This window comes from Strigops habroptila, chromosome 5 (assembly GCF_004027225.2).
Source record: "Strigops habroptila isolate Jane chromosome 5, bStrHab1.2.pri, whole genome shotgun sequence".
NCBI classification, from domain to species: domain Eukaryota; kingdom Metazoa; phylum Chordata; class Aves; order Psittaciformes; family Psittacidae; genus Strigops; species Strigops habroptila.
The window spans coordinates 59,423,302-59,437,886 of record NC_044281.2 but is presented as its reverse complement, the minus strand read 5'-3'; the positions used below and the strand labels follow the sequence as shown (position 1 = coordinate 59,437,886).

General features: G+C 60.5%; 1 protein-coding gene across 1 annotated transcript; it reads right to left on the bottom strand.

Annotated features, from left to right (window-relative positions):
- Positions 1-6,563: 6,563 nt before the first annotated feature.
- Positions 6,564-8,657, bottom strand: CDK5R2 (cyclin dependent kinase 5 regulatory subunit 2). The gene has a single exon (XM_030488368.2). It carries the CDS (start codon positions 8,519-8,521, stop codon positions 7,559-7,561), a length of 963 nt encoding a protein of 320 aa, XP_030344228.1. The 5' UTR covers positions 8,522-8,657; the 3' UTR covers positions 6,564-7,558.
- Positions 8,658-14,585: the final 5,928 nt, after the last annotated feature.

The following is a 14,585-nucleotide window of genomic DNA, read 5'->3' as shown; positions in this document are numbered from 1 at the left end:
AGAGGGGAAACCACCCAGCAAACCCCCTCCCATCCAAGTCTGCAGGGCTGCTGCATCACCTTTTCTCCAGGCATCACCTCTGACTCTCACAGCCCCTGAGAGACAGAGCAGAGTTGGAAGCTTCTGGGCTTCCTGAGACACCCCTCCAGGGAAGCCACATGCCCTGTTCCCAGGCTGGCAAGGGGATGTAGAAGCTGGAAGGAAGAGATGCAATTGGCCTGGTGGGATGTCTGCCACCCTGTCATCATCCGGGGGAATTTGGGATGTCAGGAGCTAGAGAACTGGTGACCCACAGAGCCCTGTGCAACCAGCTGGGGCAATGCACTGGGCCAGCAATGCCTGATCCTGCAGCGGGTGTCTCTGCGGCGCTGTGCCAGGAGTGGGTAGGTCCCGAGCCATGGGGCCAGGTTCATGTGTGATGCTGATGCAGAGGTGAGCGGAGAAGCAGTGCTTGCCCGGCTTCAGGAACATGCCCACAAATCCACTGGTGCATGTGGTGGCTGGTGTGGGCTCAGAGGCTGCCCTCTGCTTTCCCTGCCTTGGGGCTGTGCTCCTCATCCCATCCCATCAGAGGTCCAGGGTGCCAGGGCTGGGGGCCAGGCTTATGGCAGGGATCAGACCACTCTATAGGAGGGTGCCATGCAGCCTATGGAGGGGTCAGCCTTCCCAGGCCCTCCTCCTGCACCACCCAGGTGAGAGCAACCCCCAGATCTGGGGGCTCTGTGCTGCCCTTCTGCACCCCCCCAGGGTCTGGCCACTCTTACGGCCTTAGTGGCATCTGCTCAGACACATCCTCACTGCCCTAATCAGCTTATGGGAGGGTGATCTGATGTCAGTATCTCCTCTGGGGAGGTCTCACGCTGTGGGGTGGAGGACCTGATGCTGCCAGCAGGGAGCCCATGTATGGGAAAGGAGCTGCAGGGGCTGGGAAGGGTCCCTCCGGGGGGCCCCTCTCCCCAAGGTCCGTGAGCATTGCACAGCCTGATCCCCAGGAACAGCAAGAGGTAAAGTGGGGGGGAAAGGAGTCGTTACCCCCATGCAACAAGCACTCAGGCTGGAGACACCCCCAAGCTTGGCCTTGCAAGGGCAAAATGGGGGAGCCGGCCACAGCTGGCTCCCTCAGAGCCAGGGCTGTGCTCCTGCCAGGGGAGCCGGCTTCGGGGCTTAGGTAACTGCATGACGCAAGGCAGGACTCGGATTAAAGGATGTGGGTCACTGATAGCTCCCCTCCTGCCATCCCATTCCTACCCCTCCTGTCCCTCTGCCAGTGCCTGCAACACGGAAACACAGGTGAGCCCAGTTCCCTCCTCATTCCTGGCCCCATAAACCGGGTTCCTGCTGGATCAGAGGGTGGACATGCTGGGAAAAGTGAGGAGTTACCTCTTTGGGAGAGGGAGGTCCACTGCACACCTCCAATGCAACAGGCTGCAGCTGAGGGCTTGCTTTACTCTGCTCTAAGCTCCCCTGGCACAGTCCCCCTGCTCTGTCCCCAGAGAGCCACCCCAAAACCCAGGATCCAGCCCTGCACTCCCGAGGGACGCAGCCAGGAGGGAAGGTGGGGACAACCATGCAGGACTGCACCAGCGATGCTCTCGCCTGCCTGAGGATGCAGCCGGTGTCACCACGGCAACTCGGGATGCTCTATCCTTAGATCCCATTGGGAACAGCCGCCCCCGCCCATGTTGTGCTCACCAGAGGGGGTGACAGAGCATAAGCTCCCACCCAACGCAACTCCCCCCTCCTACCCGGAGCCCCGTCTGGCCCAGCCCGCCAGCAGCGCCGCTTCCTTCAGTCACCAAAACCGCCGGCTGGGAGCAGACTGCAGCAAAATCCTGCCAATGGGCGAGCAGGGCCGGGCCCGGCGCGGCTCCTGGCGGAGCAGCGTGCCCGGCCTCCACCGGGGGTGCCCAGCCCGGGGGGCTGACGGAGGAGCGCCACCCTTGGCAGCGGGGTGCACGACTGGGCGAGGAGCCTGTCCGGGGTGGCTGGCACCAGGGTGCGTGGTGCTGGTGTACCCACAGGCTCCAGACCTACCTGCGGGGAGCCCTCAGGTGCCTGGGGTGTGATGGGCGAACGCAGTCCGAAAGGCCCTCAGCCTGTGCTGGGAAGAGCAAGGGAGCAGAGCACCTGGCTTGGCAGCTTCTGCTGCTGCCTTGTGATTAAAGGCAGAAGATTTTTTCCCTACTTAAAAACAAAACATGCATCTTTGTTTCCGGCTTTGCTTAGCCAGCAAAAGGGCAGGACTGAGCCCTGCCCTGGCCCCAGCTTCTTGTCAGGGTGGTGGAGGGATCCCTCCAACTCCCCCAAAGCCTTCCAGCCCCGCAGTAAGGGATCAGAGGGCGATGGAGTAGCCCCTCTCCTGTTTTAGCAGAGCCATGTTACCACTTGCTTTATTTCTCACACTGGGAAGAGCCTTCATAGCACAGCCAGGTGATGTCTGCCCAGGGGAAGCAGGCTGCCTCCTTTCCCACCCCTGCTCTCTCCCCAGCTCGCCCAGTTCCGACCTCTTTCCTCCCCCCGTCCCCACCTCGCTGGCTCTTCGGCTCGCCCCCCCTCCCCAAGCTGCTGACTCACATCCTCCCTCCAGACGCCGCCTTCCGCTGGCCTGGCTCCCTGCAAAGCGCTTTGTGACTTAGTGTGGCTCAGCCGCAGCCCGCAGGTGCAGGCGGTCAGGCTCCAAAACCCTCCGTGAAGCCCCTCCAAAGGACCAATCGTGATGCTTCCAAGAGATGCTGCTTTCTTCCTTGCCAACGTGCTCGAGGCTGGGACCATACTGCCACTGCGAATCGCTCAGGTCCTGGATTTACCTGGGGGAAGCTTTGTGCATGTTGGGTTTCTTCCCTGCTTGCTGCTCTCCCCAGACACAGGGATGCTCTGGATGGAGCCCCAAACCTTGCCCCTGCTGCCGCCTGCTCCCTGGTGCCCAGGCAAGGCTGCCAGGGAGACAGTGTCCTGGTGCTGCGCCTGCTCAGCTGTACCCTGAGACCTTGGGCCGGACTGCGCTGAGGGCAGGGGCTGGGCAGTGGGGAGGGCTGGATTAATGCGCTAATGCCAGATTACACTCTAATGCAGGACTTCTGATGAGGTAGCAGCACCCAGTCCAGCCCAGGGGACACTCACTCCCTGGGCAGGCCCCCCACAACTGCCCCAGGCCGCAGCTTGGTGCTGCCTGGCTGACCCCAAGGAGCTCGGTCCTCAGGGGTGGCACAGGACCATGAGACAGGCAGGGGATACAGCACGGGGTAACCATGTTCAGCTCTCAGCGGGCTTGAGGTAATACCCCAGCCTAGGCAGCCCTGGCCCTCCGCTCTGCCAGGCTCCATGGCAGATGGGTTAACCATCACAGGGGTTTGGGTTCCCCTTCTCCACCTGCCCCAGCTTCTTGGCGCAGAGCTGTCCACAGGCCATGTTTTGGCTACAGCAGGAACCAAACTCTCTGCTGTCCCACCTCCCTTGGTATCTGCTATTGGGCTACCCTGGGCACAGGTAGAGCTCAAAGCCTCTTGCAGGTTCCTACCCCAGCCTCGATGCATCCCCTCATCAGCTGAGCCCCTGTGGTGGCTGTCCTGCTCTCCCCTAGGTACAAGTATTTCATCATCCAGCTTAGTCTGCAACCCTTCATGCTCTCTTTGCCATTTGCTGCCATCTCCCCGGGTCACTTTGTCCACTCCTTCTCCCCCAGACAATCGCACCAGTAGGTGTGACCAAGGTGCCATGAAGCAGGGGAGGGGACCAGAAACCTGTACCCACAAATCATCCCCAATTCAGCAGAGCAGCAGCATCCTGAAGCTGCAATGGAACCAGTGTCCAAGTAGCTCCCACAAAGGCAGAAGACAGACCTCCCACTTCCATCTGCCTTGAGGAACATGTTATCCATCATCCTCACAGCCGAACAGAAGAGAAAGGCTTACACAAAAAGCTGAGCTGAGGCAGGTTCTTCACCAACCACGTGGGCACCGGGTCTGCATCATCTGGAGCAGTTTCCTCCCCACGGAGCAGCTCCAAGTCGCTCTGGGGGATGCTGCCAACTCTTAATAGCAACTGAGCAGCTTCCCCATTGTTTGTCCAGCAGGAGGAAGCATGGATTGCCAGCCTGGTTGCTCCAGCCGCCCATCGCTCCTCCATGCCCCAGTGCCATAGCCAGCACATCCAGCGGATGGAGCTTGCTCTGCAGACAGAGCAGCAGGGCAATGGGAGTCCCACATGAGCTCTGGACAGAAACCCCCACTTTCATGGCTGATTATGCATCCTGAGCACCCACTGCCACCCAGGGTGTCTCCAGCAGCCCCACACAGCCTTGGGGAGCAAGAGGATGCCGCAGCTTGAGAAGAGACCTCCCTGGGGCAGGAGTGGCTGAGCTCACTGCAGGCTGCACCATGCAGCTTGTGCCCACCTCCCTTGCTGCAACGTGGGGCGGGGCAGATGGGGCATCCACTGTGAGACATAGAGAGGAGAGGTATTGCTGCTGGAGGAATTTCAAACTAAGAAATTCTTCACCAAGGCCCTGTGGTGACGGATCCCCAAGTTGGCCCTGCTGCTCTACCTCTGAGTCCCAAATCTGATGTGAACCCCCCACCCCTGCAAGCCCAGACACTGCTGGGCCCTGTGGCTAGCAGCAAGGGGGGTTCCCAGCCTGTCCTGAGAGGGTCTCAGCCCCCCACTGCTGCCCCAGAGCTGGCTCCTGAGCCCAGACCCCCATGGCATCATGCAGGGGGCTGACAGGTTAAAGCACACAACTTCTGAGAGGGGAAAAGGCCAAGCTCCCAAGCCTGTCTGAGGATTCTCACCTTAAGTACCCCCCCAGATTGTGTGTGTTGCCCCCCACTTTGCCTTTGCCTTGGGGGGAGCACAATGCTCCCAGGCAAGGAAGGGTTAGTGGTCCCCCTGCCCTGCTGCCCTCAGCAGCTGTACAAGGTCCTCTGGGGGAGGGAAAACCAGACATCTCTCACCTCAGCAAGCTCTGGCTGAGCCGACGATGCATATTTAAATGCACGGGAGCATCTAAGCTCGTCTCTCATTCCTTGACATTTCCAGAGACTCCAAGCTGTCTTCAATTACCAGTCTGCAATTAGCTCTTTCTAAATCCCCCAATGAGGCCTAGCACTCTTAATCAATGAAACACAAGGGAGGAGGGGAAGGACATGGCCTTGCTGCAGCTGGAAGCATTTTAAAAGGCTGGGGCTTGAGGATGGAAGGACCTAGGATGTCTTTAAGAGGATCTGTAGGGTGGGAAACCTCCACCAGTGAGTACTGGCAGGTTGCTTAGCTCTGGAGGGGAGATTCTATAAAGCCCCACGACTGGGGGTAGGGGGCCACTGGACAAACACCCCATGCTCAGGGTGGAGAGAGCCAGCACCGCTGTCTGGGGTGTTACCCTGCAGTGCTGCAGACCCCTCTTGCTGGACTGTGGCATGCTGCTTCATCTCACCATGCCTCAGTTTCTCTCTCTGCAAAATGCCAATGGGGATTGTTGGGCTCCCCCAGCAGCCCCATAGGAGCTCTAAGGGTCCAATTCCACCAATTTAAACCAGAGTAACTCAGAACTACTACCTTCCCTGGCACGAGATGTGTATATAGCCAAATTTGAGGTGAGTCGTGAGTACATTTTGGCCCAGACAGCTCACCACAAGGTCACATGAATGTCAACCTCAAAGCAGGGACAAGGTCCCCCATCAGGGACAGGGGAAAGCAGAGCAGCACAGGTCTCGGTGGGTTTACCCAGCCACAGAAAAGCCTCCCACAGCACCCTGCCAGGTCAGCCCCCGCCACAGGGACATCTGTGCTGTCTTCCTGGCAGCACGGCTTTGCCTGAATGAGCCAGATTGGGCCTAATTAGCAGCTCTGCTGATGCATACAAAGGTAGAGAGAATCCAGCTTACCCTCCATGACCTGCAGAGCCAGCACAGCTCTTCCTGGCTGAGGGGAGCCAGAGAGCCTGGCTCAGAGGGGCTGGGAAACACTGGATGTAGACCCCAACCAGGGAACATGTGCTGTGGATCCTGCTAAAGCAGCCCTGGCAAATTCAGCAGCTTGAAGCATAGCAACCAGCTATGAGAACAGCAAAGCCTTCCCCTTCCCCACCCCTCTCCCAGGGGGTCTGCAGAAGCACAGGGCTGGTAACCGCGCTAGCAACACAGCTCCCACAGCCTGCTGCTGCCAGGGAAGGGAGCCCAGCCCTGCAGAGCAGAGACAGGGAGGAAGGAAGTGATGGGGGGTAGCTTTAGAAAAAACAAAGAAATAAAAATGGAGGTGATATGGGCTTTGGAATCCTGGTTAAATTCAGTGCATCAGACAGGCATCAGGCATTTCCATCTGGAATGGAGGAGGCCAGGAGAGCTCACAGGGAGCCAGAAGGCCCTCAGGTGGACCAGGACTGGCCTTGGGCAAAGCAAATAGGTGAAATTCAGACCTCCAACTCACAGTAGGGAGTAAAACCCCCTCTGAGAACCAGCCCCCCCCCCCCTTCCTCTTGGGGAGGAGAGGGGGCATGACTGGGGGCTTGGGGTGCCCACCCGAATCTCCCTTGAACCCCACAGCCCGGCGAGTCCAGGGAACACCACCAGGCCCGTCCAGGCCACCTCTTTATTCTCCAGTGAAGCAAAGCAAGAGGGGAGGGGACCCCCCCCTCCCTGCCATAGCAGGCCCCTCCCTCTGGGCTCCCTAGGCCTCCTCTGGCACAGACCCCTTTCCCCGCAGCAAGGCAAAGTGGGGGGGAGCCGAAATCACCCCACCGGGATCCTGTTTCGGGGGGCGCACGGCGGAGGGCGGGGGATTACCCGCGGGGAAGGGGGGTGGGCGCCCCTTCCCCCCCCGCAGCAGCTCGAACAAAGGGGCAAGGGGGCGGCTCCCGCGGGGTGAGAGGCAGCATCACCCATGCCCGGGGGGGTCGTATCCCCCACGCGGGGTGTGTGGGGCGGGGGGAGGCAGCGCCCACGACACGAAAGCCCGCGGCCCCCCGGCCTTGCCCGCCCCCCCTCACGCCTTTGTCTGCTCAGGCGCGGCGGCTCCAGCACCACGGACAGCTCCGGGACCGCAGCGCGGGGCCGGCTCTGCCCGCGGCGGGGCGAGGGGTGTCGTTCACATGCATCGTCTGCCCGGGGCCCCCGAAGCACCCAGGAGACACCTCCCACCCCCCGAACCCTCCTGCCCCGCACCCCCAGCTCCATTTCTCCCCCTTTTTTTTCCTAGAGAAAACGCATCCAGGAGCCTCTGCTCCTCAGCAGCTTCCCCCCCGCCTCCCCATCGCACGAGTGGGAGGGACACCCCCATATGACCACCACCACACCCCACCCCCATCTTCTCTGCCATCTCGGTATCCCGGAGCGCTGACCCCAGGTTGGGATCGGAAGGGATGGGAGGAGGGGGGCGCACGGCCGGATCCGGAGCAGGGAGGGTCCAAACAGCGTCTCTATGGAGCTGGCGACCGGGAGGGGGGGGGGGGAAGGCAAGGAGGATGCGAGGCGGGGGGGAGGAGGGGGGGAAGAATCCGGCAGTTCTTCGCCTCCCCCGCCCCTCGGTGCGCTGCCCCTTCCTCCGGCGCCGGAGGCCTGGTACCTCCTTAGCGATCCAGGCTGATCGTCCAGTGCTTGGACCCGTCTCCGCCCTCGCCCTCGCTCTTGAGGTCCTGGAAGAGTTGCGTGAAGTAGTGCGGGTCCGCGTTGATTCGCAGCATCTTGGCGCTGAGACGCTGGATGATGCCCAGGCAGCGCTCCCAGAAGCGCCCCTTGTCGCCCTCCACCAGGAAGGGCTTGAGCGGGTAGGAGATCTCGTTGCCCATGTAGGAGTAGGCGAGATAGAGGCAGGTGAGGAAGGCGGCCTGCAGCTCGGCCTGGGTTCCGATGTCTTCGCCCCGCAGCGCTTCCCGGCACAGCAGGTAGACGAACACCAGGTTGGCCGGGGTGATGAAGCCCTGGTCCTGCCAGCCCTGCAGCAGCAGCGAGCGGTCCACGCTGCGGAACCAGGAGATGAGCTCGCCGGGGCTCAGCTCCTTCAGGCGGTAGCAGCGACGGCACACGAAGTCCCCCAAGCAGCGCAGCAGCTCTCCGGTAGATGCCTGCACCACCACGCGGCGCGGAGACCCCGGGGCGCGGCTGCCGGCCGGTGGCGGCGGCGGCGGCTTGCCCCCGCCGGAGCCCGGGTGCAGCTGCTGCGGCGCCGAGGGCACGGTGGGCACCGGCACGGCCAGCGGGCCCTGCTTGGCGCCTTCCGCCGGCCCCACCACCGACTTGCGCAAGTTCTCGCGGTTGCGCTGCACCACCAGCGGGTCGGGCTGGCCCGGAGCCCCCGGCGGGGCCCCGCCGCCGGGCTTCGGCGTCACTTTCTTGGTGCTCTTCTTCTTCTTGGCCGAGGCAGCCACCAGCCGCTTCCAGGTGAGCGCCGAGATGAGCACGCTGGGCCGCTTCAGCCGGCTCTCGCCTTTGCCCGGCACCCTGCCCGGCGCCTTGTCGGCCAGCAGCCCCCCGCCGCCGCCGCCGCCCTTGCCCGAAGAGGCGGCGGGGGAAAGGGAGAGCACCGTGCCCATGCTAACGCCGAGCGGGACGGGCGTGCGGGGGCCGGGGCGCCGGCACCGCCCATAGGAGGCCGGGGGCTGCGGGGAAGGCGGCCCGCACCAGGGCCGCGGTGCCCGAGGATGCTCCGCCGCGCCCGCTCTGGGCTCCGCGCCCGCCGCTGCAGCCAGCCGCGGCCCCGCCGCTCCCCGCCTCCCCGCCGACAGCCAATCGCCGCCGCACGGGCCCCCGGTGCGGCCCGCCCCTTCGCCGGTGGGCGGCGGGGGGAGGAAGGGGGAGTTCGGCGCGGTTCTGCCGGGCGGCTGCCGCCCCGGCGTGACCTTCACTGATGGGAGGGAGCCTCGTGTTCCCAGCGGGATGGGGGGGCTGGTACCTGCGGTGGTGTCCCAGCTCCTTCAGCCCTCTCTGTTAGGGACGTGGGGAGGCAGCAAGGCCCTGCGAGGGGTCCCAGAGGAGAGGGGGCACAGGAAGGGTCGGGGGGATGGGGTGCCTTTTGAACTTGGCCACTCTCACGCAGGTCCTGCTCTGTATTTTTATCTGCAAGGTGAGGGATGAACCTTCCCACACCAGCAGATCTCCCCCCGCCCCCAGATGGTGCTGGGGGGACACAGTGGGGAAGAAGAGCTGTGGGAAATGCCAGAGGGGAGGATGAGAAGAGTCAAAGAAGACTGTGAATGTGTGCTGGAGAAGGCTCGGGGCTGAGGAAGGGCTGACTGTGACTCAACAGCCACCATGAAGGCCCTAGGTTTGGTGGGAGAGTCCCAGGTCTCATGAGAACAAGCCCAGCTTGTTCGGATACAGCTCTGTAGGGAGTCAGGAGGCACCCAACCTGGGGGGAGCGCCCCTAACCCTGCTATGCAAGCGTTGGGTCCCCCAGCCTACTCTGCCTCTTCTTATTCAGCCCTGGAGAGGAGATTTACCACCACGCTGATGGTCACCAGCATCAGGCCAAAGTCAGGGACCTTGCAGAAAGGGGAAGGGGCCTCTTCCAGGTCCCCAAGGCAAGACCAGCCAGCCCTGCTGCTCAGGGCTCCCAGAGCCCTCGGGGGAGGAGAGAAGAGATGCTGCACTTCTGCATCATTTCAAAGCGGTATGCAATAAACCAGCCACGTGCACACAGGCTGCTTCTCCCTCTCCAGATCCAAACATGGTAAGGATGAAACCTGCACCCTCTGCTTGCTGCTGCCATGCGCCTTGCAGGAAGATCCCCTTGTATTTCTCATGAGCTGGAGGATGGATCCTGCAGCTCTGATTGCTATAGCAGGTGCCAGGCATCCATTAGAACAAAACGCCCCAATTGCCAGGACTGCTCCTGCATGTAAAGTGCCAGGAGAGGCAGCTGGGAAGGGTTTCAGGGACTATGTCTCAATGATGCATTTTGATACAGCATTTTATGTGTGAAATGAACACATGCCAGTGCGAGGATGTAGCTGCTGCCGGATGGATCCGGGCTAACAGGTAATGAATTATCAACCGGGAGGAGCTAAGCCAGCCTCCCCGCTTCCTCCTGCACTGCTGATGCTGGAGGTGTTTGCAATGAAAGTGCAGGCTCAGAGCTGGGTTTCAGACCTCCAGCTGGGCCTCCCGATGCCTGTGGCTGATGTGCCACATCTGGGGCCAGGGCAGAGGCTGTGGCCTCTGTGCCATGCAGGGAAGAGGGGCAAAGTCACATTCCCACGTGTCCTGTGCTGCGGCCAGCCATGTCCTGCTGTTACCTTGCAGGAAGCCGCAGTGGGTTCTTCTGCAAAGAACGTGCACATGTGCACACAGACCCCCAGACACACAGGTTTGCTTTGGGAGTGGCCAGCACCAAAGCAAATCTGGGCCAGCACCACCCAACGAAGGCAAGCTTAGGCTGGGCTGAAATGACCAGGAGGATTTGGTAAAGGGGTACAAAAACAGAGGAGGAAAATCAGGACAAGGCTCCTGGTGAAGATTAAGTCAGTGCGTTTAGATACACAGAGCTGGCTTCAAGCTACTGAGAAGATGGAGGAACCCTAGGGAGGGGATGGGAAGGAGCTTGTAATCTTTGCTCTCTTTGCAGGTTTGAGGATGGACTGCTTTTCTCATGTGCAAACATGGTCTCATCAGAAATCCACAGCTGAATTTTGCAGGTGAGGCAGCAGAGCCCTTCCTGCATACTGCTCACTCCTGCTGGAGTAAAATTGCTTTCATATTGCTTCATCTGAAACACATGAGGCCGCCCCCAGCCTGTGTGAGCTCTTCCAAATTGGCTTCTCTGAACACATTAAGGGCTATTCATATTCGGCAGTGCTGAGCTGGGCTTTGCAGCCTTCTACACAGAGGATGGGGCCAGAAAGCCCCCTGCCTCCCTAAAGCTGGGCCTGTGGTTACCGGCACCGAGCAGCTCAGTGTGTGTGTGCACCTCCTGCCATTCCCAGGAGGGAGATTTGGCTGAAGCCTGTTTAAAAATCTAGCTCGGGGCTGTTCGGTGATGCAGCTTGAGACCTTGGCTGTGAGCAGCAGAACAGCTCCAGGGCCAGTTTTTCCTTTCTTGCCTGCAACCTGTCCCCCACTGTGGGAGCAGCTCTGGGGTAGAGGAGGTCAGTGAGCCCATAGTCCCTCCCCAAGCCAGCAGCAAGAGCTTCCTGCAAGCATTAAGGAATTACCTAAGCCTTGTGATAACAGCAGGATGTTTCTTATGCAGGTAAAGCAGCAGCTTTGCAGCTTACTTTGGAGGCAGCCGCTCTTCCACGTGAAAGAGGAGGATCTTTTCCTGCTCTTCAGTTTTACGCTTAAGGCTCCAGCCCTGAGGCTAGCAGTGATGTAGCACAAACTATGTCCTTGGGGCCATCTCTGCTTGGCTCTTCCTTTAGGTCTTGGTTGTAAATAGTTGGCAGGGAAAAGCACAAAGCAGGAGGGAGGGCAGCATTTCCCTTCCCCAGGGAATAGGGCTTCCCCCCCCAGGCGGCTGGAATGACATGTCTTTGGACGTGAGGGAGGAACCGAGTAGGGCTCCAGGCACTGTCACTCTCAAAGCTGCTTTCAGGCTCCTGCCCATGGCCAAATCTTCAGCTGCTGGTGGCAAGGTGTTGCTGGGGCACTCTTAGCATACACAGATCCTTTGCTACTAAGGGCCACTCCAGTCAGGATAACACATACCTCAGCTACATGCTAGCACCAACAAAGGGATGGTTTCTTGTCCAGGTCCTCAATTTGGGCTGTGTAAAGGGGTATCCCTGTCTTGTATCAGGGTTGTTCCAGATGCAGAGTTGGAGCACTCTGGTACCCAGCATAGCTGGCTGGGCTCCAAGGATGGAGACAGGCAGAGAGACAGCAGCACGAGAGGTGAGAAGCAGGGGTAAAACCAGACAGTACTGTGCAAAGGCTGTAGAAGAGCTAGTGTTGACCTGCAGGAACCACACAGTTCCCTGCAGGTACCTGGCAGCAGTGGGAGGCCCACCTGAGCTGAGCTTCCCACTGCACATAGCCTGTCCAGTGCAGGTGGGAACATGGGGAATGGTGAAGCCCATGCCAACCCTCATGTCCTCTCCAAGCTGTCTCTGCATGATGCTGCCATGCTGGGGCTGTGGCTCAGAAACACACAGGCTCCCAGCTTGGGGTAGGACAGCTCTCCCAGTGCCCCAGGACATGAAAAGGCATTTTGGAGGGTCCTGGACCCCTTAGTCTGATCCCAGTTTCCCTCCAGGCTGCTGAGCTATTGGGCATGGACTTTGTGAGGGGTCCTGGCTAAAAGCAGCTGGCATGTCCTCCTGCCTGCTCCAGAATGATGAATGAGTGCATGTTTGCTGGCTGACTGGAGCTGTTCTTTAATAGCTCACTTGCTGTGCGTGGTCTGTCTGCATTGGCAAAGGCAGGCGAGGAGCAGGACTGTCTCCCTGGCAGCGACTGGCCAGCCAGCTCCTGTGCTGTGCTGCTTTTCCCGTGGAGACAGAACTCACAGTCTGGGTGCATGTCTCAGTGAGCAGGTCTGACAGCTCTGCTGCTCCCCCTCCCAAGCCCACACAGCAGAGCTCCTGCCTGAGCAATGGGAAGCCCCAGAGGACCTGGCTAGCAGGTTGTCTGCAGCACCCAGAGAGGAGAAACCTGCTTGTGCTTCTGAGTACCCCAGCCCAGGCACCATTCCCTTCTCCATTTCTGGTCCTCCTCTGTCTTTCCCCTTTTCCCACAGACACTGCAGCTGATCCAGGCTTACCCTGTGACACCCCCTTAGTGTGGCTTGGAGTGGGGGGCAGTGCCTACCTAAGATGGCTGGAGGAGCTTTTGCAGTCCCTGCACTGAGGTCAGCCCCGGGTTCACACGTCAGAATGGAGCATTGCACATCCAAGTCGAGCAGCCCTGTTGGAGCCCCTGGAGAGAAGCTATTTTTGTCCTGCCATTTGCTGAGCGGCAGTGCTGGGAATGGCTCAGAAAGATGGAGAAACACAGCTCCTCTGGGTGGAAACAGTGCAAGGCAGACCCAGGCCTTGAATCTACATGGAAACACATCTCTGCTTCCTCATCCCTGAGCAGAGAGGGATCCTGGCACTAGGCAGCCCCCAGCTCCTTCTGGTGGGGAGGCAAGGATGGGGATTGCCATACGGGCTATGCTCACAGCCCACGTCTCTCTCAGGTCTGCTGCCATTAAAATCCTCAAGGGCAGAAGGTCTCATCTCTGAGTGGGACACGAAGGTGTAACAGGGAAGTCCCAAGCATAGCTATGGGCTGTTTAAATGCCTGCCAGCACACCCCTACAGTCCTGTGGCAGGAGGAAACCCACACAGCTGCAGGCTGATGGAGGTTAATGAAGGGGCTAATTATCCGCCCTCCCCCTCCCCCCGCAGACAATTAGGGCTCCATTAGGAAAGCCCGTATCGGCTCAGCACGGGGAGGCGATGGGTGGTCGCTGAGCTGGAGTCCTTCAAGGGGCGAGGCAGGGATGTGCGCGCCCCGCGCTGCCGGGGGGCTCCGGGGAGCCGCTGGCCGGTGCCCCGGGCCGGGGCTGTGCTGCCCTCTCGCGGCAGCCGCGCTCGGAGCTCCCCGGGGCGGGCCCTGCGCTGCTCTGGGTCTCCTCCCCATCTCCAGGTTGTTTGGAACCAGCGGCTCCGTGCCCAGCACATCACCGCAGTTCTCTGCCTCCCCGCTTTGGTCAGACTCTCTGGCTGTCAGGGCAGTGGTATAGCTGGAGGAAGCTGCCACTTGGCTGGGGGAAAGTGTCTGGTTGATGTCCTGCTGGTGGTGGTTCCTTCCTGCTACCCATCATCCGCCTGTGAAGATCCAGCAGCTCCCAACCTGCAGCCTGCACAGAAGCGGGCGCCTCTCTGTGATAGTGAGAGGGCTGTGGGTGACGGGGCTGAGGTTTTTGTCCTGCAATGGAAGGTGTGCCACGGTGTGCTGCGTGTGAGGTGCGGGGGAAAGTCGGCAGAGGGAAGAAAGAGGCAAGAAAAGCAGCTGTGCTCCTCTATGGCAGGCAGCAAGGATTTGTCCAGGATCATGTAGGATGCTGGGTGCTGAGCCTAGGGCTCCTGGATTCCAGGTCAGACTTTTTCCCACACTTCCCTGGCCGGCAGGAGCTGAGCAGTCCAGCCCCTCAGGATTGCAGCTCCCTTCATTTAACCTCCTTCTGCAGGCATATGGGAGCCTCCGTGTGCAAAGGCCGGGTCCCAGGGGCATGGCTGGTGCTGCACCAGCTGTCCTTGTGCTCACCACACAGGCTGTGTGCATGCCGAGGTGCGTTTGTGTATGTGCAGCTGCATGTGCATCCACAGGCTGATGCTGTCCCGGCATCCCTGAGTGCTGGAGCAGCCCAGACCATGGGGTGAGGCTGCCGTCCCTTGCTCTCTTTCCTAGTGGTAACAGGGATGGCAGCGTCATAGGCTTCAGCTCTTGGGGCACCTTGTCCTGGTCTGGTGCCAAAGGGACCTGGTGACACTCGGGGGGGCCTCGCTGCCCACCAGGTGGAGCTGCACCCCACGTTTTGCTGTTGCTGGGGTGGCCCTGGGCCAGCTCTGATTTCCTGCTGCCTGGTTTTCCCTGCCGTAGCAAGGAAGTATCCTGGCCTTCCCCAGCCCTCCAGGTAGTGCACACATGAAGGACAAGCATGCATATCCTGTCCAC